Genomic DNA, 27,847 nt, shown 5'->3' on the forward strand with positions numbered 1-27,847 from the left:
ACTGAACAGCGGTGGCGATGATATTCCGTGTGATTACCCAGAAATCCCCTCGCTAGAGTCTGAGGACAACGTTTTCCAGACGTTCCTGTGGTCGCAGTCGGGAGCGATGTATGTACAGAGTATATAGGGACTCGTCTACTTACGAACGAGTTAGGTACGCATATCAGAGGTCGCAACCGGGTACCCGATACCCGTACCCTACCCGATACCCGGCTACCCGTACCTGCCTGGGTACGGGTACCCGTTTGCGACCCTGGTGCGGCCGGGTACGGATAAGGAATCAAAACCCGTTTGCGACCTCTGACGCATATACAGGTTGCTCTGCAGTGCGTGATGTTTGCGTGCACAGGTAACTCTGCGTGTGATGCGGCTCTCAAACTATTTTGGTCAAAGACAAAAACAACAAAAAATGTCTCTTCTTCGAAGGGTTGCCAACCTCTGCTGTAGCCCCCCCACGTCTCGCGGTGCCATGGACATAGCTACGGCTGCTGGCGCTGCTGCTGCTGCTGCTGCACGTGACCCTGGGCGAGAGGAAGAAGCGTCGCTGCTCATCAAGGAGGAACGGGAAGAGGAGTCGCGCCCCGAGGTGCAGGCGGCCGTCATCGTGAAGTGCGAGGAGCAGGAGGAGTCCGTAGGTGAGAGAGGGGACACACAGACCGCTTGCTTCCCTCCCCTCCCTCCAACTCCGATACCCCGCCACCCATTCAACGTGATAAGGTCGTGCTCGTTACACCGCACAAAGTGCTTTCCATAAATGAACCCCAATACCTTTGCTGATTTTGTCAAGGAAGCATTAACCGTCGTCACGCGAACTCCGGTCATCCTCGCAGTGGCGGCGGCTTTTTGGCTAGCCATCAAACAAAGTCGGTCACCGCATCATCGCGCGCTTTCAGATGCGCTTCTGCACTCCTATCGTCTCTTTGTGTTGTTTGTTGTTGTATCATTCTTACCCGCCACAACTGGACATCCGCGAAAAAGATGTCAAGTATAAATCAATATTCTGACTGTGGTCCCGTCCAACCCTCGGCCCCTTTCAAGGCTCGGAGGTCGGAGGAGTTGCCGCGGGGAATGAGGTGGAGGTGAGTGTGGACTCGCGGGGAGAGCGAGACGCCTCCTCCCAGGGCTGGGCCGAGGTGGAGGTGGAGTTGGAGGACAGCGACGGTGATGACGGTGGCGGCGTTGGTGGTGGTGAGTGCTACAGAATTGAGCCACGTGTAACTGCTTTTCAGAAGCGACCTGCCCACAAATTATAGCTCGACCATTTTATATCGGCAGATTCGCATACATGATTATTCGCCAACGACCCTCACGTACGGTATAATTCCGCACGTTTATAAATCGCCTCACTGTACCCCCTGGGACATTGCTACGTGTACCCCGGTCGAGAACCACTGGCGTGAAGAATCGTAATTTCTCTCGTTCCCCCCCATCACTGGCAGGACGCAGCAAGAGGCAGCAACACCCGTGCCTCGACTGTGGCAAGACTTTCGTCAGCATCGGTGGCCTGCGCAGGCATGCGCAGCTGCACGGCATTAAGCGTCCGTGCCGGGAGCGCGGCCGGATCTTGACCTCGGACCGCGATCGGCGGACGCGCTGCCAATCGCACCGCCAGCCTCGTCGCCCGAAGTCGCCGACGGCCGACGGTGGCCGCGCTTGTCCCGGGCGGGCGAGCGCCGAGAGCCGACGCCACTTGTGCGGGGTCTGCGGCAGAGGCTTCCCCTGGCTCTGCTACCTCCGGAGCCACGAGCGGCGGCACGTGCTCTCCGGCCCTCGCCGCCGCGCAGTGTGCGCCGAGTGCGGGGAGGTGTTTTCGGGGCAACGCGAGCTGGCCCGGCACCGCCAGGGACACGCGCGCGGGCCACTGGGCCAGTCGGCGTCGGCGCAGCCGGGGGAGGGAGCCGGAGGGGGGGGGGGCGGCCGCGGCCGAAGGGACGCCGGCGACGACTCTCTTTCTGTGCGACGCCTGCGACCGGGCGTTCCCGTCGCACGGGGAACTTGTCGAGCACCGGGCGTCTCACGACGGCGGCGGGCGCGGCGAGCGTGGGAGCACGCTCCCCTCGGCGAGCAAGCTCTCGCGCCGCCGCAAGATCCGCTCGGGCGAGCTGTGCCGGCCGCACCCGAGGAGGCACCGGCGCGCGGGCGAGAGGGCGAGCGAGCGCGGCCGCGCGTTCCGCCGGCCCTCGGGCCTCCGCAGGCACCGCGGGCGGAGGCCGAACGCTCGCCCCGACGCGCCGGGGGCGGCGACGGAGCCGACGGACGCGGCGGGGGATGGCAGGGGGCGCGACGACGGCGCCGGCGGGGCGCACGTGTGCGGGGAGTGCGGCCGGGGCTTCCGGTGGCCATCGTACCTGAAGAGGCACGGCAGGACGCACACGGGCGAGCGGCCGCACGTGTGCGGGCGGTGCGGCAAGGGATTCTACCAGTCGTCGAACCTCAAGAAGCACCTGGGGGTTCACGACAGGGAGAGACCAGAGCCCAAGGTGCCCAACGGCCGGGGGCCACCGCCCTGGGAGGAAAGCGGGGAGGAGGGCCCACCGCGTCTGTCGCACCAGGGCGCCCGGGGGGACTTGTGCGGCGAGGCGCGCGGGGGGGGCTCTGCTCGAGCCGCGGAGCTCGCCGCCCAACGGGACGGGCGCTCCGACGTAAAGACGCTGGGTTCGCCGCGGCCGGATGAGCCCCTCGACAGGGAGGCGGACGAGGTGCCCCCACGCCACGAATCCAAGCGACGCGCGGCGGCTCTGCCCGCGCCGGACGAGCTCCCCGCGGGCGACGGTCGCGAAGGCGTCTCGCCGACGGGCGCCGAGGGGCGCGAGGCACCCGGGGCCGGCGGCGGGAGCGGAGCGCACGTGTGCGCCGAGTGCGGCCAGGGCTTCCGGTGGCTCTCCTACCTGACGCGACACCGGCGGACGCACACGGGCGACAGGCCGCACGCGTGTGCCGAGTGCGGCAAGGGATTTTCACAGCCCTCGGACCTCAGGAGGCACCGGAGGCTGCATGCGACCGAGCGACCAGGGGCGGCGCCGGCGGCGGCGTCGGAAGGAGCGGTTTCTCGGCCGACCGTTCTGGAGGAGAGCGAGCCGCCACCGCCGCCGCTGCCGCCGCCAACGCCAGACGGGGACGACTGCCGTCGGCAGGGGCCGCGCGACGCCTCCAGGGAGCTGGTGTGCACGGAGTGCGGGCAGGCGTTTGCCTGCGCCTCCTCGCTGAACCGGCACCGCAGGGCGCACCTGGGCGTGCGCCCGCACGCGTGCGCCGAGTGCGACCGGGCCTTCCTGCAGGCGTCCGATCTCAGGAGGCACCAGAAGGTGCACGGCGCGGGGAGGCCGAACGCGCGCACGAGACGGCCGAGGGAGCCGGCTACGCGGGGAGGGGTCGTCGACGCGCACCGCAACGAGGAGCCCGGGGTGGGAGGAGGAGCGGGAGAAGCGGGAGGGGCGTTCGCGAGCGGAGAATGTGTGGAGGGGCACGGGGAGGAGCGGAGCGGAGACGGTCCGCTTGAGCGCGAGGAGCCCCCGAAGGCGTCCATCGCACGCCAAAGCGAGGACCCCTCCCGTGGAAGATGGTGCGCTGGCAACAAGCGAGGGGAGCCGGCCGTACAGCCTCCGGGGTTCGTCGGCGAGAGCCAGGCGGCGACGCAGTTCGGCGAGCGGTCTTGCTCACGTGGGGAGAGGGCATCGGGGGAGGTGGGCGAGCGTCTGCGCGCGTCCCCCTCCGCCGAAGGACCCGCCCGAGCGCGCGGGGATTCCATCGAAGCGTCGCCAGCAAACGGGGACCCGGAGAGGCGTCCGACGTCGCACGCGGAAAGCCGGGCGCACGTGTGCGACGACTGCGGCCAAGAGTTCCGGTGGCTCTCCTACCTGAAGCGCCACAGGCGCACGCACACGGGCGAGCGGCAGAACGTGTGCGGCGAGTGCGGCAAAGCCTTCTACCAGCCCTCGGACCTGACGAAGCACCGGCGGACTCACGGCACGGCGCGGCCGCACGTCTGCGGGCGGTGCGGCCGCGGCTTCGCGACGCCGGAGAAGCTGGCGGCGCACCGGGGCGTGCACGCCGGCGAGCGGCCGCACGTCTGCCCGGAGTGCGGCAAGACCTTCGCCTTCGCCGACAACCTGAGGAAGCACGCCAAGATCCACGCGCGCGACAAACCGCCGCCGTGCGAGCTGTGCGGCAGGGGCTTCGAGACGTTCTACCGGCTGTCGCGCCACCGCAAGGTCCACTCGGGGGAGTACCCGCACGTGTGCGACGAGTGCGGCGAGGGCTTCCCGTGCGCCTCCCACCTCCGGAAGCACCAGTGGGCCCACGGCGGGCAGAAGGCGTACGCGTGCGGCGATTGCTCCAAGGCCTTCGCTCGCGCCTCGGAGCTCAAAAGACACCGGCGCGTGCACGCCGGGGACCCCCCGCGTCCCGTCGTCGCGGAGAGCCGGAGCTCGCCGCCGTCTTCGGCAGCGCCGGTAGCACGGCCGGACGAGGCTCCGCACGGGGGCGGCGCGGCGGACGCGGAGAAACAGCGGCAGCACGCTCACGCGTGCGACGACTGCGGGCAAGGCTTCCCGTTGCGCTCGCTGCTGGCCCGGCACCGGCGCGGCGCGCACGGCGGCACGGAGCGACGGCACGCGTGCGAGGAGTGCGGCCGCGACTTCCTGCGTCTCTCCGACCTGAAGAAGCACGCGAGGACGCACTCGAGCGAGCGTCCCTACGCGTGCGAGGTGTGCGGCAAGGGCTTCGTCAGCAGCTCGCGCCTCAGGACGCACCGGGAGATCCACAGCGGGGAGCGGCCTTACCCGTGCGCGGTGTGCGGCAAGCGTTTCGCCCAGCCGCACGGCCTCGGCTGCCACCTGAAGCTGCACTCGGGGGTGCGCCCGCACGTGTGCAAGGAGTGCGGCGAAGCCTTCTTCTGGCTGTCTGCGCTCAAGCGCCACCAGATGAAGCACACGGGCGAGCGGCCGCACGTGTGCCAGGAGTGCGGCAAGGGCTTCACGCTGGTCTACCGCCTCAAGAAGCACCAGAAGATCCACGCGGCCAAGCTGTACCTCTGCGACGAGTGCGGCAAGGGCTTCACGTGGCACTCGTCGCTGCGCGTGCACAAGCGCGTGCACAGCCGCGAGAAGCCGTACGTTTGCGAGGAGTGCGGAGTGCGCTTCGCCGAGCCCTCCAACCTCAAGACGCACCTGCGCACGCACACGGGCGACCGGCCGTACGCGTGCGAGGAGTGCGGCCGCCGCTTCTCGCAGTCGGCGAACCTCAAGAGGCACCGGGCGACTCATCGGCCCGCGCCCAAGGCTCCCGCGCAGCAGCAGCAGCAGCAGCGTGGAGATGCGGCGGCGCCGATAGCGGAGGCGGGGATGGAGCTCGGGACTTGCCAGTAATCGCAGGGAATGTCTCAAATCCGGACAAAGTCTGGTCCAGAGTCGCCGTTCAACCGTGTGAAGGTCGGGAGGAGCGGTGGTCGACCGGCGTCTTTCCCGAGCCGCGCGCGGCTCCTTAATCCACCACACGCAGCTCTTTACGCCACCACGGGTGGCTCCATCGAAGGGGCGGGCGTAACATAGAGACGCGCTGTCACGGCAGCAAAGAGTAAGAAACGTCGATTTAAAGCTTTCGTGACTGCAGGGATTCATCTTCTTGGTTCTTTCGGTAGTCACGTAGAATGGAAATAATAAAATCATAAAAATAAAACATAATAAAATAATATAATATAAAATAATATAATAAACTAATATAATATAAAATAATATAATGGGATGTTGGCTATCAACAACAAGGCAACTCCTAAGACTAATTGGGAATGGGACGCAAGCGTAGGATTGATCACCCTGTCGCTGGCCGCCTTTGGGGAGGGTGTATAGTGTGAAAGGCCGAAACACCCTAGGAACCAAAGGTTCACTACTGACGATGCGCTCCCCAAATTTCACCAGGCTCACCGTTCATGAACTCTTGGAAGTGCTTGCACAAAGGATAGTAACATCTCATCCTGTGTTCTTGGAATCTAATAATATAATATATTATTTTATTATGTTTTATTTTTATGATTTTATTATTTCCATTCTACATGACTTTACCGAAAGAACCAAGAAGAGTAACAAACGTCTCCCGTGCTGTGCCGAAAACCGTTCGTATTTATGGACGCACACTTCATTGATGAAATACTGCTGCGTCACGCTATGCACTTGGGACGCGTACACGCCGGGGAATGAATGTGGTGCCAGAAGGAGGCAGTTGTGTTTCCTTGCACGCAGAGGAAGAAGGATACCCGACATAAAAGTTCACTTTTCGATTTAAAGCTTTCGTGACTGCAGGGATTCATCTTCTTGGTTCTTTCGGTAAAGTCACGTAGAATGGAAATAATAAAATAAAAAAAGAATACAATTATAATAAAAATATGTTTTATTATTTATTATTTTATTATTTCCATTCTACGTGACTTTACCGAAAGAACCAAGAAGATGAATCCCTGCAGCCACGAAAGCTTTACATCGAAAGTTATAATACATTTCTGACGCGAGTACAAAAGCCGTTTTTCAGAATGCAGGGGCGGAAGAAACTTCAGGTGGTCTCGGCAAGCGGGCGACTTGGAAACGGTTGCAAAAGCGTAGGAGTAGCTCTCAAATAATGGAAAAGGCAGCCACCAAATTTCAATAATGTAATGATGCCGTCAGTTTATCGATATTCGTGGCAAGATTCGGTCACCTTGAGTTGATAGAAGACTGTTTAAAGACAAACAGTGGGCAATATCGCTGCAGTCACCAGAGAGAGAGAGCGTGGGTCATGTGACCCAACACTGCAGCCCCCCACACCATTGACTCAGAGTGGATCACATGACCCAGCGCTACCCCCCCACAAAACTGACTCGCAGAGTGGGTCACGTGGCCTAGCACTGCCCCCCCCCCCCCCCCGCACAGGCGATTCGTGGGCAATATCACCGACATCCCACCACGCCTCGACGGGGGCTACGAATTGACGTAACCACACGAAAACATTTTTATTGAATAATATTGGTTTCTAAGGTACACGATGTGTGTATAAAATAGCATTTTAAATGCGTGAACGTATGCATGTTGAACTTATTTCACACCGTGCATAGGCAACTGCGCCTATCTGAGGTGCGGGGGGTGGACAAACTGAACAAAACTTTTAAATGGTATGGGGGGGAGGGGGGTGAATGAGAATGCATACAAATGATGGTAAAAAAAACGTACAAAAACGATTCTTGATTTAAATTGTGGTCCTGAATTGTGACAATTCATCAGACTGGGTGAGGAAAGGAATATTTAATGTAACAGGGGTGAGAACCCTACCTTGCCTCCAATTAAAAACACAGCGATCACCCCTAAGAAATTGTGTCAGAAGGTATTACGTTTGAATATTTAGCCAAAAGAATGTGACGTATGGAGTATAAATTGGCTTTTGTGATCATTTACAGAATGTCCCACGGGATGTAAAGTACAATGGGTTAAGCAAAACTAATTGTGTACAGCCTACATTTGAAGCTTTCGTGACTGCAAGGATTCATATTATTAGGTTTTTTCGGTAAAGTCACGTAGGTAAAAAATTTAAATTAATAAAAGTCAAATAAAAATAAAATAAAAATCACGACGTTTCGGAGGCAACACAAGCTTCCGTCTTCAGGTGGAACCGTCACAGCATGATAGCTGTATCACTTGATCACTTGATACAGCTATCGTGCTGTGATGGTTCCACCTGAAGACGGAAGCTTGTGTTGCCTCCGAAAAGTCGTGATTTTTATTTTATTTTTATTTTATTTTTATTAATTTAAATTTTTTACCTACGTGACTTTACCGAAAAAACCCAAGAATATGTGTACAGCCTGAGAGTGCTTAACCATTATTTGTCAACTACGGTGTTGTCAAAGCAAATACTGTAAAGTCGCTTTGTAAGCAATGCGCGTGCCTTGTAAGAGACATTTGGAGTAACGATTGATTTCCACTGTATAGTTTCCCATTATCAGACGCTACGCAACTGACCTCATAAAATAATCGATAATTTTGTTGTTGTTTAACTGGAATATAAAACACGTGTGTTTTACTTAATGGCATGGCTGTCAATTACTTTTTTTTCTAAAAAGGCACAATAAAAAATGCCGGAGACACACTCATCCTCGCACCAAGACAGACCTGCCGTGGTCATGAATTACCATCATTTTCCGGAGACCGAATATTTGCTAAGGACACGGCAAAGTAAAAGTGGTCCATTAGGAGATAGTATTGGAGATTTGGGGGGATTTGGTGGAATAAATAAATGTACAACACTTAAACGTTGTCCCTGGTAACCTTGGACCTAAAGCACAAACCTGGTCAGCCTGCCCTGTATGATTCATTGAAGAGGAGTTCGCTAGAATCCTGAGACTGGTTTCACACCATCAGACTGCGCAGTTTTCACTACGTGGCCGTACAGGCCATACCCAGGTTCACGCCCAGGATGAGTTCCTGAAAAGCCGAACAGAAATCAAGTTCAAGTTCATTTATTAGGTATAGCCCTGTGAGCCATTCGGCTCTTGAATCGGGTGCAACCGCAACAAGCAAAAAACAAAAAAAATGAACAAAAAACATCTTAAAATGAATATGTGACTGAGTGCAAACAGAAAATCCAAGAAAAGACAGCAAAATATTGCAATCGAAAGTACTTGAATCGAAGCAAAGAGATGGGACGTTGGGATGGTGGATTGTAACGTGGGTACAGAACCCACGATTATGAGTAGTCGTACCTACTACGAGTAGTCCAAGTAGGCAAGTACTAGTACCTTCTACCAGTAGTAGGTACTCGTACGAGTCGGTACTACTACCACGTTATGATCCACTGTTCCATCTGTAGTAAACCTCCCCATTCATCAGGACCTCAATAACGTCCCTCGTCATCGCTTGAAGTCACGCGAGCCCCTTTTGGACCCATACGTCTAACCTCGATGCGAATTCAACTCTGATGAAGCATGTGGAGTGTAATGGAGTCACGTAGAAGGGAAATAATTAAAAAACATACAATTCTCACAAAGTGATAAAAATAAAACATAGTAAAATACAATTCTCCCAAAGTGATAAAAAATAAAACATAATAAAATAATATTTTCACAAAGTGATAAAAATAAAACAAAATACAATTCTCACACAGTGAGAATAAAAATAAATTGTATTTTATTATGTTTTATTTTGTATTATGTTTTATGTTTATTATGTTTTTACAAAATGAGAATTGTGTTTTATGTTTTATTTTTATTATACAATACAATTCTCACAGAGTATAATAACTGCAGGGATTCATCTTCTTGGTTCTTTCGGTAGTCACGTAGAAGGGAAAAAATAAAATAATAAAAATAAAACATAATAAAATACAATTCTCACAACAACAACAGCAACCACAACCACCACAACAACCACAACAACAACCACAGCCACAACAATAACCACAACAACCACCACAACAATCACAACAACAACCACAACAGCAACCACAACAACCACAACAACAAGGCTGCTGCTGCTGTCAAGAAATTGAGCAACGAGCGAAGCCGTTTGGTCCGCATCGAGCAGCTGCCGCCGCCGACGTCACAGGCGCAGCCGCCTGCTGATTGGCTCAGCGCTCATCGACGCGCGTTCCGGGGCCACTCTAGCCCCACCCCTTTCCACATTAAACTCACCCCCCGCCCCTTAATAACCCCCACCCCTTAACCCCACATCTCCATTAGCACCTCCCCCCCCTTAGCCCCTCCCCTTTCCCCGTAGCTCCTCCCCCTTCTCCCCGCTTAGCTCCACCTCTTAGCCCCTCCCTCCTCCTCTCCCCTAAGCACCCGCTTAACCCCTCCCCTCTTCTCCCCCCTTTAGCCCCTCCCCCTTCTCCTCCTCAGCCCCTCTCCTCCCCCACCTAGCCCCACCCCTTGACCCCTGTAGCCCCTCCTCTTCCTTTCTTAGCCCCGCCCCCTCTTCCTGCGGGTGACGTCACCATCACCACCGTCACCAGCACCGCCAAGGCAAGCCGACCGCTCGCGTTTAAACTCCAACACCAACACCACTACTACACTACTACCACCACTACTACTACACTACCACCACTACTACACCACCATCACCACCACTACCACCACCACTACTACTACACTATCACAACCACTACACTACCACCACTACACCACCACCACTACACCACTACCACCACCACCACTACCACCACTACTACTACCACTACACCACCACCACTACTACTACCACTACACCACCACAACCACCACTACACCACCACCACTACACCACTACCACCACCACCACTACCACCACTACTACACCACTACTACCACCACCACTACTACACCACCACTACACCACCACTACTACTACCACTACACCACCACAACCACCACTACACCACCACTACACCACCACCACTACACCACTACCACCACTACTACCACCACCACTACTACACCACCACTACACCACCACAACCACCACTACACCACCACTACACCACCACAACCACCACTACACCACCACCACTACTACCACTACACCACCACAACCATCACCACCACTACCACCAACACTAGACCACCACTACTACACCACCACCACTACTACCACTACACCACCACTACTACCACTACACCACCACAACCAGCACTACACCACCACCACTGCACCACTACTACCACCACCACCACTACACCACCAATACCACTACTACACCACCACTGCCACTACTACACCACCACTGCCACTACCACCACTATTACTACACTACTACCACCACTACACCACCACTGCCACCACTACTACTACACTACTACCACCACTGCACCACCACCACTACATCACCACCACTACTACCACTACCACCACTGCACCACCACCACTACTACTACACTACTACCACCACTGCACCACCACCACTACATCACCACTACCACTACCACCACTGCACCACTACCACCACCACTGCACCACCACCACTACATCACCACTGCACCACTACCACCACCACTGCACCACCACTACCGCCACTGCACCACTACCACCACCACCACTACATCACCACCACCACTACCACCACTGCACCACTACATCACCACCACACAGAGACATCATTGTGGTGGTGGTCACGGCAGCGGCTCCATGCTGCTGACTATCCCCGGCAAGGGGCCATCGCCGCTTCCTTGCCCTTCGAACGCTCACGATTGTCACAATTAAAACAACAACAGCAACAACAACAGCAACAACAACAGCAACAACAGCAGCAACACAAACAACAACACAGCTAACGTAAGGACAGCAGCGACAAAGTGACAGGTACATTTAAACTATTGTTCGTTATTGTTGGACAGGATTTGTTGTTTGCATAAACACACAAACACAGCATTCGCTTCGTTCGAGAACGTTCATTGATTGCTATCAAACTTAAGTTGGTTTCACGGGACTTTGCCAACAACAACAAACACAACAACCACAACAACAACAAACACAACAACAAACACAACAACAACAAACACAACAACAAACACAACAAAAAACACAACAAACAACAACACAACGACAACAAACACAACAACAATAAACACAACAACAACAAACACAACAAACACAACAACAACAAACACAACAAACACAACACCAAACACAACACCAAACACAACAAACACAACAACAACAAACACAACAACAACAAACAACAACAGCCGAATTAAAACCCCGTTGTAAAATATTTGGAGACCACCTGGACCACGTGACACTTGAAACCTGGACCACGTGACACTTGAAATCTGGGCCACGTGGCACTTGAAATCTGGGCCACGTGACACTTGAAGTCTGGGCCACGTGACACTTAAAGTCTGGGCCACGTGACACTTAAAATCTGGGCCACGTGACACTTGAAATCTGTGCCACGTGACACAATTGGACACGTGGTCATCTCACGATATCGTCTTCTCGCCTGCTACTTCTGCATCATCATCATCATTATGAGTTATCTCAATGACCCTGACAACCCACACGGGTGAAGCCCTCATTCTTGTGCAAGGGAAATTCATTTTTGAGGTCCAGGCGACGTACAGCCGTTTCAATAGGGGGGCAAAAATCATCCTGCAGTGGAGTGGCAGTTCTGGGCCGAAAGTTTATTGAGAATGTTACCAGCTACCTAATAAACCTACGCCATTCCTATGGAATTCTTACGCTACATCACCCCCCTTGTTTGAAAGGGAATCGGTTCCAAACGTTCCTGGGCAGGGGATTTTTTTTTAAATAAAAGTGACCCAACACATTTCTTTCTCAGCGAAACCAAAGAAGTCCACATCTCTGCGCGGCGACGGAAAATAATTTGCACGTCGTAAATCGATGTATTCTCTTTTTTTTTGCGCACAGATAACGGGCGGTGAGTGCTAAAAAGGACATTGACAGTTTAGCCATTCATAAAGTCAACGTTTGCCGCAGTAGAGTTAATGACTTTGGACGATTTTAGGGTGAGGTTGGGTGTTGTCGACCTTACTACTGCAACCACCACCACGACAACAACAACAACAACAACGGCGGTGGTGGTGGGACCTATCAGCAGGAGGAAAGCCAAGGCAAGGTGTGTTGGTTGGAATATTGAAACGTTCTGACCCCCGCGTGACCCTACGAGAACATCTGTGATTTAAAAAAAGAGGTTTATAGCTCATTGGATTTCTCCTCCGGTATAAATATTCTCATTCTGTGTGCTTGCATCGGTCTCGGCTACCTCTTGACCACGGCCAAATTCTATGAACTGAACGACAAACAATGTTTTATTTATTATAATGATTTATTTGACCAGGTAAGGTGCACTGGAGCTGCTATTTAGCTCTCTTTCACAAGTGACCTGGCTATCACAAATGATAGCTCAAAGAAGTGGGCTTATCACTTCCGGAAATGTATTGCAGCCAAATACTCTTCAGTGCGTCGCGTTGATTGTGAATGTTGAGGTGAAAAACCGGGGGACTCGGATAAAAATCAACGTGGCCACGGGGAGAGAGAAAGAGACGTAAACTTTAAATGTACAGCAGGCACCAGGGTCAGGATCGATCCCACGACCTCCTGTATACCAGGTGCACCTGCCAACCCACTCGGTTTACCCGTATTCTTGTACAAGGAAATTGAGTTTTCAGGTCCATACAGCGTATAGCTGTTTCAATACGGGCAAAAGCACTTTTTGTCTATTTGATTGTTTCTCCTTTGTGATGGGACTTTGTGGGATGAACAGTTAAGATTTATAATGGCACGGGGCGACCAATAAGCTCTCAATTGGTCTGTAATAAGGTAGGGGCGCTGATAAGGGGTTGACAGTTATGCAGGCGAGGTAGTAGCCACCGTGGAAAATCACATAATGAAGCTGGTTGTTGTCATCACCAGCGAAACGTCACGGTACTCCAATTATAAATGTTGTGGGTTTACTCTCCAACACACACCCGGTGTGCTGAAGTGGTAACAAATTTGCACGTTTTGTGTACGTAACTAAACCTCACTAATTGCGGGTGGTGGTGGTGGGGGGGAAATTTTTTTAAACCCCAAAAAATTCTCACAAACCGGTTTTGTTGTTCATAACGTTTTTGGGTTTAGATCGCGTTATTTATAAATGTGTCGTAACCCTCCACCACCCGACACGGCCAATCAGTAAAAAAGTGTCACGTTGACAAAAGACAAGTAGTTCACTGCTTTAGCCCACCGGTGTGTTGAAACGTGGAACCACAACATTTACAATTTTTGAGTACGACGTTTCGCTGGTAATTGCATCCAGCATCATCGGGCAATTCGCCAGAATGGTGACGCTCTGCTCTGTCTCCCGTTCTTATATAGAGCAGCAGGGTGACGTCATCATTAACTCATTAACTCATCAGGTGCAACGATTTGAGGGGGGGGGGTTATTGTAATTATATACTAGATTAGTAATCAGGCAGTTGTTACGATGTTGTGCACGTTAAGATGCTGCGTAAACTGACATCGTTTGGTGGCGCCTCTTTCCCTCTGGACTCGAGGAGAGCGATGGGAAGCCGTTCCGTTCCCTCGGGGGGACCGCACGGAGTGGATCCCGGCTCCGACTTCTGGCATCACGTGGCGGAGAAACCCGAAGCACCAGTTGACTACGAAGACCGCGGTGGGCACGACAGCAGCAGCGACGACGTTGACACCGGCCACCGTGACGGTGAGACTGGATGATTGTAAACGTTGTGGCTTGGCTCTCCAACACACGGGTTAGTGCTCTTAGGTAAAGTCACGTAGGTAAAAAAGTTAATAATAAAAATTAAATTTTAATAATAATAGAAATAAAATAATAAATCACGACGTTTCGGAGGCAACACAAGTCTCCGTCATCAGGTGGGACCGTCACAGCCAGATTTGCTGTATCAAGTGAGACTGGATGATTGTAAATGTTGTGGCTTGACTCTCCAACACACCGGTTAGTGCTCTTAGGTTTTTTCGGTAAAGTCACGTAGGTAAAAAAATAAATAATAGAAATATAATTGAAATAATTATAGAAATAAAATAATAAATCACGACGTTTAGGAGGCAACACAAGTCTCCGTCATCAGGTGGGACCGTCACAGCCAGATTTGCTGCATCAAGTGAGGCAGAGATTCCAAGATACAGGCTCTTAAATACAAGTTTATTGTTATCTCGGCATCTCTTGAGGAAGGCCAGCGTCTCGAGAAGCTGTGACTTCTTGTCTCGTCGTCTGTTAAAAGCTCTAACAGATAGGTGAAATTCCTCTCCGTAGAGGGTGTTAATTCTAGATTTGAAGCTTTCGTGACTGCAAGGATTATTTATTTTTTTACCTGCGTGACTTTACCGAAACAACCTAAGAGTATGAATCCTTGCAGTCACGAAAGCTTCAAATCTAGAATTACCACAGGTTAGTGCTGTACTAGTAACGAATTGGCCACGTTCTGTTCACGTAACAAACCCCGTTACTAATTGGCTGTGTCGGGTGTTGGCGTGTTTAACGACACATTGACACATTTACGCGATCCAAACCCAGAAAAGCCTCCATTATTATGGATGACATTGGCCGCGAAAGCCTACGTGTCAAACCAAATAGTTGAAGAGTTGATCTTCCCATAGGAAGCAAAGTACTGAAGTCAATGAATATACAAACAGCACGGGGGTGATGCGTGTACACCGGGGCTCCCTTGCAGCCGTGGCAGAGCAGACGTCGGCGCCCGGGGGAGCCCAGGAGCCGCTGAACGCGGCTTGGAGCGCGGAGACGGAGGAGATGGCCCCCGCAGACGCCAGCGACCGTGAGGAACTCATATCCGCTAGCGTGGGGCGGCACGGTCAGCTGGATAGGGTTTGCACCAAACTAAGCAATTTTTTCTTATTTTACCAGGGAAGGTGCCACTGAGCTGGCATGTAGATCTTTTTTTTCAGAAGCAACCTGGCCTATCACCAATGATTGCTCAACATGACTGGGACATTTATAGCAGCCAAATAATTCTAAACGTCTTCTTGGTTCTTTCGGTAAAGTCACGTAGAAGGGAAATAATAAAATTAAAAAAATTTCACGTCATAAAATAATTCTCACGACGTTTCGGCCACAACGCAAGCAGCCGTCCTCCTTCCCTTCTACGTGACTTTACCGAAAGAACCAAGAAGATGAACCCCTGCAGTCACGAAAGCTTTAAATCGAAATTTAATTCTAAACGCTTGACGTTGATTCTAAATCTGAAGGTAAAACACCGGAGGATCCGGATACAAATGCACGCAACCGCGGGGAGAGTGAACACGCAAACTCCAAATATACAGCAGCGGGTGTCAGGGTCGGGATCGAACCCACGACCTCACGCATACCAGGCGACGTAGTTAACATCTCCCAGCCACCGTGGCGTCGAGGGCAGTTCCATGAGTTTGAACGGTGCTTGGAATCGCCCAACGCTGTCTATGCACCGCGCCGCCCCGTTGCATTGTGCGACGATGCTGCTGCTGCTGCCGCTGCTGCTGCACCCACAGTCACCGCCAGGCCCCCCGTGTACCAGGCCCCCCGTGTACCAGGCCCCCCGTGTACCAGGCCCCCTGTATACCAGGTGAGGCAGTAAACGTCTCGCCACCACGGCGCCTCTAAAGGCTTGTTGATGTCGATGATGGACCAAGTGCATCGTACCGCGTAGAGAAGCAACACGCCGTGACGCCGCGATGCTCTGTGTGACGTGGCCCACACTGTCGCCGCTGTCACGACCGCAGTCGCCGCCAAGCCCGCCGAGAGGCTGCCGGACCCGCCGGCAGGCCGCGCCGGCAGGGGGAGGCCCGGGCGGGCCTACCGCAAGCGGCGGACGGCCCGCGAGCGCAGCACCACCTGCGAGGAGTGCGGCAAGGAGTTCTCCAACGTGTCCAACCTCAACAAGCACCGCAAGTCGCACGCGCGCCGCCGTGCCGCGCCGCCCGTCCGCTCCGGAGACGGCGACGGTGAGGACGGACCTGGCAGCGGTGGCGCACGCGCGCCCCCGTCGTGAGTCCGGCGTGATTTGAAGGCCGGGGTGCGGGGGGTGGGGGTGGGTGGGGGGGTGTACGGATCGCGCGGAGATTCATAGGTACGTTGAATTGCTTTCGCACCGTACGGAGCCAATCTCCGATGAGACGTGGGCTCCGTACGGTGCAAAAGAAGTTCAACATACATACACGGAGACCCACAGACACTCAGATCCATAGAGACCTACAGAGACCCACAGAGACCCACAGAGACCCACAGAGACCCACAGACACACAGACACACAGACACACAGACACACAGACCCACAGAGACCCATAGATTAGCACGGTTGGCTACGCACGGTGCGATAGAAGTTCAACATACAGACACACAGAGACCCACATACACCCAGACTCATAGAAACACCCATAGGAACACACAGAGACCCACAGACACCCAGACTCATAGAGACACCCATAGGGACACACAGAGACCCACAGACACCCAGACTCATAGAGACACCCATAGGGACACACAGAGACCCACAGACACCCAGACTCATAGAGACACCCATAGGGACACACAGAGACCCACAGACACCCAGACTCATAGAGACACCCATAGGGACACACAGAGACCCACAGACACCCAGACTCATAGAGACACCCATAGGGACACACAGAGACCCACAGACACCCAGACTCATAGAGACACCCATAGGGACACACAGAGACCCACAGACACCCAGACCCATAGAGACACCCATAGGGACACACAGAGACCCACAGACACCCAGACCCATAGAGACACCCATCGGAACACAGAGACCCACAGACACCCAGACTCAGAGACACACAAAGACCCACAGACACCCAGACTCAGAGACACCCTTAGGGACACACAGAGACCCACAGACACCCAGACCCATAGAGACACCCATAGAGAAACACAAAGACCCACAGACACCCAAACTCATAGAGACACCCACAGAGACCCACAGATCAGCACGGTTAGCTACGTACGGTGCGATAGAAGTTCCCACGTGCATACAAATGCATGCTTTGTGCCTGGTTCAAACTTGAGGGCACGTCAAGGCAGGAAACTTCGGTGACAACCTCAGGGTCATTTCCCCTTTTGAACGGGACTCGATGATGGATTCGACACACAGCTAAGTCCCCGATCGGCATCGACGGACGCCTTTTTGAAAAATCCTCATGGTGAAGTTAAATCGTGTTTGTTAGACGAACGGGGGGCGGTGCGTTCGAAGCGCAATTGTATCATTATACGGTGCCAAAGGAGTTCAGCATATACGTACATTTGGTAAGGGGGAACGGCGGGGTAACTCTCTACTCCCCCATTGACTGTGGGGGTCATTTCGGCCGAACTTTGCTGCGTTGTTAAAAACCGGCTTCCTTGCAGCCGTGGCAGAGCAGACGCCGGCGGACGGGGAGCTGCTGGACGTCACTTGGGGCGCGGAGACGGAGGAGCTGGCGCCCGCGGACGCCAGCGACCGTAAGGAACTCATATCCGCTAGCGTGGGGCGGCACGGTCCAACCATATGGGGTTTGCACCAGAGGTCGCAAACGGGTTTTGATTCCTTACCCGTACCCGGCCGCACCAGGGTCGCAAATGGGTACCCGTACCCGGCCAGGTACGGGTACCCGTTCCCTACCCGTACCCGTACCCTACCCGAAATGAGTGACAAACGGTTACTCACCAGTGACTCACGGCCTACCCGTACCCGGCCGCACCAGGGTCGCAAACGGGTACCCGGCAAGGGTACGGGTAGCCGGGTATCGGGTAGGGGTACGGGTATCGGGTACCCGGTTGCAACCTCTGGTTTGCACAAAACTAAACGATTGTTTTACTTGACCAGATAAGGCCCCGCTGAGCTGATTTGTAGTTCTTTTTCAGAAGCGACGCTGGCTTAAGCTAATTGATGGCTCAACAAAGTGGCTTATGTGGAAATGTATAGCAGCAGCAGCAGGCAAACACTCTAAAGGTGTGGCGATGTTGATTCTAAATTTGGAGGGGGGGGAAAAAAAACGGAAGACCCGGAGACAAATCCACGCGATCACGGGGAGAGAGATGTGCAAACTCCAAATATACAGCAGCAGCAGCAGGCGTCAGAGTCGGGATCAAAGCCACGAAACACACGACCCGTGTACCAGGCGAGGGAGTTAACATCTCGCCACCACGGCGCCCCTAAAGGCTTGTTGATGTCGATGATGATGGATGGACCAAGTGCATCGTACCACGAGGGGGTGCGGGATCGCGTAGAAAAGCAACACGCCGCGTCGCTCTGTGTGACGTGGCCCAGTTCCATGAATTTGAACGGTGCTTGGAATCGCCCAAAGCTGTCTATCCACTGCGGCACCCCGTTGCATTGTGTGACGATGCTGCTGCACCCACAGTCACCGCCAGGCCCCCCGTGTACCAGGCGAGGCAGTAAACGTCTCGCCACCACGGCGCCCGTAAAGGCTTGTTGATGTCGATGATGATGATGGATGATGGATGGACCAAGTGCATCGTACCGCGTAGAGAAGCGACACGCCGCGACGCTCTGTGTGACGCGGCCCACGCTGTCGCCGCTGTCACGACCGCAGTCGCCGCCAGGCCCGCCGAGAGGCCGCCGGACCCGCCGGCAGGCCGCGCCGGCAGGGGGAGGCCCGGGCGGGCCTACCGCAGGCGGCGGACGGCCCGAAGCACCACCTGCGAGGAGTGCGGCAAGGAGTTCTCCAACGTGTCCAACCTCAACAAGCACCGCAAGTCGCACGCGCGCCGCCGCGCCGCACTGCCCGTCCGCTATGGAGACGGCGACAACGGCCACGACAACCACAACGATCGCGACAACCGCGACGATCCTGACGATCGCGACGCCTGTGAACGTGACGGTGAGGACCGAAGCCCCCTCCTCCTCCCCCCCCCCTCTTTTTTAAATCATTTATATTGAGTTCACTTGCTTGCTTGCTTGCGCTCTTACGACCGTGCAAATCTTTCGGTCGTTTTTTTAACCCACTTCCCGTTATCCAATCGAGCTGACGTTTTGCACACAGACTCGTTGTGCGTGACAATTAATTTTCGTGAAAAAAAATAAAATTTCCTAAATTTTCCACTTTTTAGGAAAAAAAAAATGTCATATTTCATTTAAAATACCAATGTGATAAAAATGAAACTCTTACTCAAGAAAAACAGAAATGAATAATAAAATAAAACCGATGCCACGCATATAAAGGATTTATAGTGAAAAACTTTGTTTTTACGGGTTAAGTTTTCTCCCTTGCCGCCGATGGGCGGTGACCCCCCCCCCCCCCCCCCTAGGCAGGAGCGCGAGACTCTAGACGGCTTCGCTCACTCGGGATCGAAGGCGCGGAAGCCACTCCGCCACGACCAACTAAAACTAAAAAATATATATATAAACTCTTCTTGGTTCATCTTCTTGGTTATTTCAGTAAAGTCACGTAGAAGGGAAGTGACTTTACCGAAAGAACCAAGAAGATGAATCCCTGCATTCACGAAAGCTTTAAATCGAAATCTTCTTGGTTCTTTCGGTAAAGTCACGTAGAAGGGAAATAATAAAATAATAAAAATACAACATAATAAAATACAATTCTCACGACGTTTCGGCCACAACACAAGCAGCCGTCCTCAGGTGAAGACAGAGCTGTCTGAAAGACAGCGCTCAAATGAACACTGCTAAGCTTGGCAGCGTATTTTAAGCTGGGTGGGAGGGGAAGAGCGCCTTCACAAAGGCGTTTACATATCAACAGAAGAATGTAGCATTGAATAAGCTGCGTTAATGTGAGAGAATTAGCAGGATGTTCAAGTCAGAAATGATCATGTAACTGGGAGATTAGCATGATGTTAATGTGAGAAATTAGCATGTAACTGGTCACGGAAGTGGCTATGTTAAAGTCAGAGTTTTCATATCAACAGAGGCATTTAGTATATTCACACTAAAGAACTGTAACCATCCACTATCATACAATAAACCGATGTTAAAGAACTAAATATAAACTACATCAATATAATCAATGTACTCAATATATTCTCCAATAAGCTGAGCTATTAACATTAAGTAACTGGGTATACAGCTTCTTTTAAGTCGGGATTGCCCCTACGACCTCCGAATTTCGTTCGGTTTCCGGGGCAAAAAATGTTTTTAAATAGCGTTCGAAACACCGATTTGTTTGAGTTATCGTGCGTTCGATCTCCGAGGTTCTGCTGTACTCTGAACATGTGAGATGTATTGCAGCCAGACGAACTGAATAGTCTAAACGCGTGACGTCGATTCTAAATGTGGAGGGGAAAAACTGGAGGACCCGGAGAAAAACCACGGGGAGAGAGACACACAGACTCCAAATATAGAGCAGGCGTCAGGGTCGGGCTCAAACCCACGACCTCCTGCACACCAGGCGAGGTAGTCAACATCTCCTAGTCACCGTGATGATGATGATGAGAGAGAGACGCAGACTCCAAATAGACAGCAGCAGGCATCGTTAGGGTCGGGATCGAACCCACAACCATCCTGCACACCAGGCGAAGTAGTTAACATCTCCTATTCACCGTGATGATGATGAGAGAGAGACACGCAGACTCCAAATAGACAGCAGCAGGCATCGTCAGGGTCGTGATCAAACCCACGACCTCCTGCACACCAGGCGAGGTAGTTAACATCTCCTAGCCGAACCCCACTCCCTTGCGTGTGATCCCGGCTCCCTTGCAGCCGTGGCAGAGCAGACGTCGGCGCCCGGGGTAGCCGTGAGCCCCGAGGGCGCCCAGGAGCCGCAGGGCGAGGAGCTGCTGGACGCGGCTTGGAGCGCGGAGACGGAGGAGATGGTCCCCGCGGACGCCAGCGACCGTGAGGAACCCATCTCCTCTAACGTGGGGCGGCACGGTCAGCTGGATAGGGTTTGCACTAAACTAAGCAATTTTTAAATCCTTTATATTAAGTTCACTTGCTTGCTTGCTTGCGCGCTTACGACCGTGCAAATCTTTCGGTCGTTTTTTAACCCACTTCCCGTGATCCAATCGAGCGGACATTTTGCACACAGACTCGTTGTGCGTGACAATTATTTTCGTGAAAAATTTTTTCCAAAATTTTCCACTTTTTAGGAAAAAAAAAAATTCATATTTAATTTAAAATACCAATGTGATTAAAATGAAACTCTTACTCAAGAAAAACAGAAATGAATAATAAAATAAAACCGATGCCACGCATATAAAGGATTTATAGTGAAAAACTTTGTTTTTACGGGTTAATTTTTTCTTGTTGTACCAGGGAAGGCGCCACTGAGCTGCCATGTAGCTTTTCAGAAGCAACCTGGCCTATCACCAATGATTGCTCAACATCACTTGGACATTTATAGCAGCCAAATAATTCTAAACGCTTCACGTTGATTGTAAATCTAGCGTGGGGCGGCGCGCCCAACAGGATGGGGTTTTTTGGGGGGGGAGCGCTTTTGGTGAATTCGTACATTACGGACGCTTTGCAGATCCACAGTAGAGGCTTCGTTGGGTTCGATCGCGTAAATGTCAGTGTGTCGTTCAACCCGCCTCCACAGCCCGACGCGGCCAATGGGTAAGGGGTTTGTCACGTAAACAGAACGTGGCCAATTCGTTACTAGTACAGCGCTAACCGGTTGTGCGTTGGAGAGTAAACCCACAGCAATCGTTACAGTTCGAGTAGCCGTGACGTTTCGCCGGCAATTACAACAACCAGCATCATCAGGCGGGCAGCCAGAGTCTTCCAGGTGTGGCTAAACATTCGTACAATTAATCGTGAAGTGGATTTTTTTTACTTTTACTTGGGTACAGATTGGCATATACCTGGGCGCTGCTGCGGTGTTCATGGTTCGCACGCCGGAGTGGCGATGCAGAGGTTTGATCTCCCGGCGTGGCAGTCTTCCCGCAGCTGCCTCTCTATTTACGAACCGAGGGGGGTTTGTTGAGCGAACGGGCAATAGAAGCTCAGGAAGATCTTAAGTGTTTTGGCCGTCGATGCTGTATACACTACACTGTACACTCCACTATACACTACACTACTATATACTACACTATACACTACACTATACACTACACTGTACACTACACTATACACTACACTACTATATACTACACTATACACTACACTATACACTACACTACTATACACTACACTATACACTACACTATACACTACACTACAGTACTATACACTACACTATACACTACACTATACACTACACTATACACTACACTATACACTACACAATACAATACACTACACTACACTATACACTACACTATACACTACACTACTATACACTACGATACACTACACTATACACTACACTATACACTTTGAGGCTGAACCCATGGCTCCCGTATACCAGGCGAGGCAGTTAACATCTCGCCACCGCGGCACCCCGTGATGTTAACACTTTTCTGCCGCCGCTGTGCCCGCAGTCACCGCCAGGCCCGCGGAGAGGCCGCCGGACCTGCCGGGGGTGGGGGCCTATTTCGTCGGAGAGCGTCCCAAGCGTGCCTACCGCAAGCGTCGGACGCGCGAGCGCAGCACCACGTGCGACGAGTGCGGCAAGGGCTTCTCCAACGTCTCCAACCTCAACAAGCACCGCAAGTCGCACGCCGGCGAGCGGCCGCACGCCTGCGCGGACTGCGGCAAGCGCTTCATGAGCCGCTCGGACCTGCGCAAGCACGAGGACACGCACACGGGCGCCCGCTCCAACGCTTGCGCGGACTGCGGAGCCACCTTCTCGAACCGCTCGAACCTGTGGAAGCACGAGCGCACGCACGCCGGCGCCCTGACCCACGCCTGCGCCCACTGCGGCAAGTCGTTCCTGTGGACGTCGCAGCTGCGCCAGCACCTCATGACTCACACGGGGGAGCGGCCGCACGTCTGCCCCGACTGCGGCCGACGCTTCGTGCAGCCGTGCAACCTGCGGGAGCACGCCAAGACGCACGTCGCCGCCGCCGCCGGCGCCACCACCGCCGCCGCCAGCGACACCGTCGAGGGGGACGGGGAGAACGCTGCAAGCGGCGGCGCCCACAGGCGTCTGCCCCACGCTTGCCCCGAGTGCGGCCGCCACTTCGCGACGGCGTCGGCGCTCGAGGCGCACCTGCGGGCGCACGAGGTCGCGGCCACGGCCGCCACCGCCGCCGCGACGACGGTGCACACTTGCGCCGAGTGCGGCAAGGTGTTCGCCGACGCCAAGGCGGTGCGCCGGCACCGGCTGACGCACTCGGGCGAGCGGCCGTACGCGTGCGGGGAGTGCGGCCGCACGTTCCCGCGCACCTGCAGCCTTCGCAAGCACCGGCGTACGCACGCCGGGCAGCGATCGCACGGTTGCCGCGAGTGCCGCCGAAAGTTCCCGAACGTCGCGGCGCTGCGGAAGCACCAGAAGACGGTGCACCGGGCGAGCGGAGGGACGGCGGCGGCGGCGGCGCGGGGGGGAGCGCTGGGGTGTCAGGAATGCGCCGAAGGCTTTGCGGACATCGAGGACTTGCGCCGGCACGAGATGACGCACACGCACGCTCGCGCACGGCCCCACGTGTGTCAGGAGTGCGGCCGAAGCTTCTCACTGCTGGCTAGCTACAAGAAGCACTGCCACTCGCACGACACTGCCAAGTCTTAGAAATCTTCTTGGTTCTTTTGGTAGAGTCACGTAGAAGGGAAATAATAGAATAAAAAAAATAAAACATAATAAAATAATTCTCAGGTGAGAATTATTTCTCAGGTGAGAAATATTTTATTGTGTGTTTTTTTTAATTTTATTAATAAAAATTATTTTATGTTTCATTTTTATTATTTTATTAATACAAATTATTTTATTATGTTTTATTTTTATTATTTTATTAATAAAAATAAAACATAATAAAATAATTCTCAGGTGAGAATTATTTTATTATGTTTTATTTTTGTTATTTTATTATTTCCCTTCTACATGACTTTACTGAAAGAACCAAGAAGATGAATCCCTGCAGTCACGAAAGCTTTAAATCGAAATTTAAGTCTTAGAAACTCGCGTTCATCCACAATGCAGGTTTTGTTGGGTTAGATCGTGTAAATATATAAATGTGTCGCTAAGGTTTGTCACGTAAACAGAACGTGGCCAATTCGTTACTGGAACAGCACGAACTGGTTGTGTGTTGGAGAGCAAAGCCACGACCTCAACAATCTGAGTACGACGTTTCGCCAGTAATTGCAACCGGCATCAGCAGGCAACAGCCAGATGACTAATTGGCTGTGCCGGATGGTGGCGGGTTTAGCGTCACATTTATATACGCGATCTAACCCAAAAAAGCTACATTGTGGATATTGGCCGTGAAAGCCTACGTGTTAAACTCTCTCTCGTCTATCTCGGCTACTCCGCCGATTTCTCCGGCATCCGCTGGCGGCGCCGCCGCCGCCGGATCCGAGCCCCGGTGGGTGCCGATGGCCGCGTCCGACAGAGGTCGCAAACGGGTTTTGATTCCTTACCCGTACCCGGCCGCACCAGGGTCGCAAATGGGTACCCGTTCCCTACCCGTACCCTACCCGAAATGAGTGACAAACGGTTACTCACCAGTAACTCACGGCCTACCCATACCCGGCCGCACCAGGGTCGCAAACGGGTACCCGTACCCGGCCGGGTACGGGTAGCCGGGTGTCGGGTAGGGTACGGGTATCGGGTACCCGGTTGCGACCTCTGGCGTCCGAACACCGAGCCGGGGACGCCGAGACCGCTGGATTCGAAGCCGGGTGCCGGCTGGGTGTATTTCAGAGGATTCGCAACGGCACCCCTAGGACCGTAGATCTGTCGCAGAGGTTTAGAGTCCGGTGTCAAGTCCTGTGGTTGGGAGGATTTTGAAACTAAAAGCTCAACTATTTTTATTTTACGAGGTAAGGCCCAATGAGTAGCTGTGTTTCAGAAGTGACTTGGTCATCGCAAGTGCAAGCTCAACGAAGTGGCTGATCATCATCATCATCGTCGTCGTCGTGTGGAAATGTATAGCGGCAGCCAAATACTTAAAAGGCGTGGTGACGTTGATTCTAAACGTGGAGGGGAAAACCCTGGAGGACCCGGAGAAAAATCCACACGACCACGGGGAGAGAAACACCGCAAACTCCAAATATACAGCAGCAGGCGTCAGGATCAGGATCGAACCCACGACCTCCTGTTTACCAGGCGAGGTAGTTAACATCTCCTAGCCACCGTAATTGTCCATTTCATCGACACTTGAGCCAGGACCTCGAAGCTCACAGGTTCAATCCCGGGGTCCGTGTTCGTGTCAGATTTAATGAGTCGGAACCTTTTACAGAGAACACACGGGTTTCAAGTCGTGGATCCGTCGACAAAAAAAACGATTTCAAACCCTTCTTTTGGAAAACGACGTGAAAGATTCCTCAAAGGACGGACGAGAGAAGAGTAAAAAAAAAACGCGCGAAATGTGATTTGTAAGAGGGCACAAGACGCGACTGTGATCATTCGTTTGCCTCCTCCCACAATACTCTTAGTTCTTTCGGTAAAGTCACGTAGGTAAAAAATTTAATTAAAATAATAGAAATCACGACGTTTCGGAGGCAACGCAAGTCTCCGTCATCAGGTGGGACCGTCACAGCCAGATTTGCTGCATCAAGTGAGGCAGGGATTCAAGATGCAAGTTCTTAAATACAAGTTAAGGGGGAGGAGAGGGAGGGGGGCTTATCAGAATGTGGTAGCCAATGAATGGAACGTATCGGGAGGGGCGGGGCTAAAAGAGAGCACGGGGTGCACGTGTACGTGGACATGCCTGTGCACAAGCACCTGTTGATGCACATGATAGAAAAGAACGAAAATGCCCATGTTTATACCAGTGTTGGCTGACAATAAAGAGAGTACTGTTAAACGCTGGGGATGTTAACACAATGCCCCGCGCGTCACGTGACGTTGCCGTCACCACACTGCACGCGTAGAACGAACGCACGCGGACTCGTTTTCTAAAAGTGTAAAACGCCGTTGACCAGGGTTATACTTTCCCCGACGGCAGCGAGAGACGTCCGTACGGAAAGTCCCTCCGTTTACGTCGGGGATGCATCCCTGAGAAAACCGCGACGTTCGGCGAAACGGCGGCCAGTCGAAACCAAGTTTTTATGTTTACCGTTCGCTTAACGGCGTCTATTTAGGATGCGTTCCTGCGGGGTCGTCTGCTGGTGAAAATTTGCAGGGGACGATGAAGTGATCAACAACGACAAAAAGAGAAGAACAGATACCCGAAAAGATGTTGCATGTAAGAGGCCATTGTTTGGAGTGACTTGGCATGGAACTTTACAGCGTGGTGCTGTACAGTGCACAGTATGGCGCTGTACAGTGCACAGTATGGCGCTGTTGTGCAGCGTGGCATTGTACAGTGCACAGTATGGCGCTGTACATTGCACAATATGGCGATGTACAGTGCACGGTGTGGCGATGTACAGTGGACAGTGACTCGATGTTGGGCATGGCGATGTCGCGCAGTGTACAGTGTGGCGATGCTGTACAGTGTGCCGCGTGACAATGTGCGTTGCACAGTACGACGATGTTGTACAGTGTGCCGTCAGTCTACAGTGTGGCCATGTTGTAAACAACCGAGGGCTTTAGCGCCCGCTAGGGGGGTTGTGGGCGTCGTTACACTGCCCACACTTCTCTTTCTGTTGTTCAAAAGCAACGTCGTAGGCAAGTCGATGCATTTTTTTGTTGTTTTACAAATCGAATTACGTTCCCCAATTCGTCGCCGGCATCAACGTCATCGTCAGCATCATCATCAACATCATCGTCAGCGTCGTCGTCGGCGTTGACGCTGACGACGTCCCAGCAAAACTGCGTCGGCTTCGTACCGGTTTCAACCTCGTTAGGAAACCGTTTAACGTCGCTCTCCCGCTTTGCGTCGTTTTGCCGGAACGTTGCCACCTCCACCGCTTGCCGTCATTCCAGCGAAACGATGTCAACGTCGTGGTCGTTGTCGTCCCAGCGAAACAACGCAAAGCGGGAACGCGACGTAAATGGGAGGACTTCTTGCTGCAGTACCGGTTTCAACCTCTTTGCGTATTGTGGTGGGGGGGGCGGACATGTTTTACAACTGCCCAACCGAGACAAGAAACCTATTTGACACGAGTCACAATTGCGCATCACCCTTAATGCCCTCTAGGAATCATCTTTGGCCTGGATCTGTCTCTGGTTTTAAGTGGTTTGGGCTCAAGCCCTGGGCGTGAGTGTTTTACAAAAGGTACTGCGTCAAGAGCAGAGATTCGCCCGTGATTATTTATTGTTAAGCCATGTCACTATTGTACAGCAGGGTTTCTGGCTTTAGCCCAGCCACACTGTGGGTCAAACAAAAGCCTATTTGTATTTATACATTTAAGTTTGCATCGTCAGGCGCTGTATGAGATGCCTGCTGAAATGACATTAAAAAGTTACTGCGGGTGCCTGGCGTTGGA

At 53.1% G+C, this 27,847-nt stretch overlaps 1 protein-coding gene across 1 annotated transcript; it reads left to right on the forward strand.

Moving 5' to 3' along the window:
* The first annotated feature begins 469 nt into the window (after positions 1 to 469).
* Positions 470 to 27,835, forward strand: LOC144735484 (uncharacterized). The gene is made up of 12 exons (XM_078617883.1): positions 470 to 635; positions 1,039 to 1,139; positions 1,572 to 5,362; positions 7,082 to 7,100; positions 12,401 to 12,567; positions 13,988 to 14,154; positions 15,146 to 15,247; positions 16,188 to 16,409; positions 17,833 to 17,925; positions 19,020 to 19,307; positions 21,098 to 21,310; positions 22,861 to 27,835. Exons 1-12 carry the CDS (start codon positions 470 to 472, stop codon positions 24,045 to 24,047), a joined length of 6,516 nt encoding a protein of 2,171 aa, XP_078474009.1. The 3' UTR covers positions 24,048 to 27,835.
* The last annotated feature ends 12 nt before the right edge of the window (positions 27,836 to 27,847 follow it).

This window comes from Lampetra planeri, chromosome 55 (genome assembly GCF_965212315.1).
Source record: "Lampetra planeri chromosome 55, kcLamPlan1.2.h2, whole genome shotgun sequence".
NCBI lineage: Eukaryota > Metazoa > Chordata > Hyperoartia > Petromyzontiformes > Petromyzontidae > Lampetra > Lampetra planeri.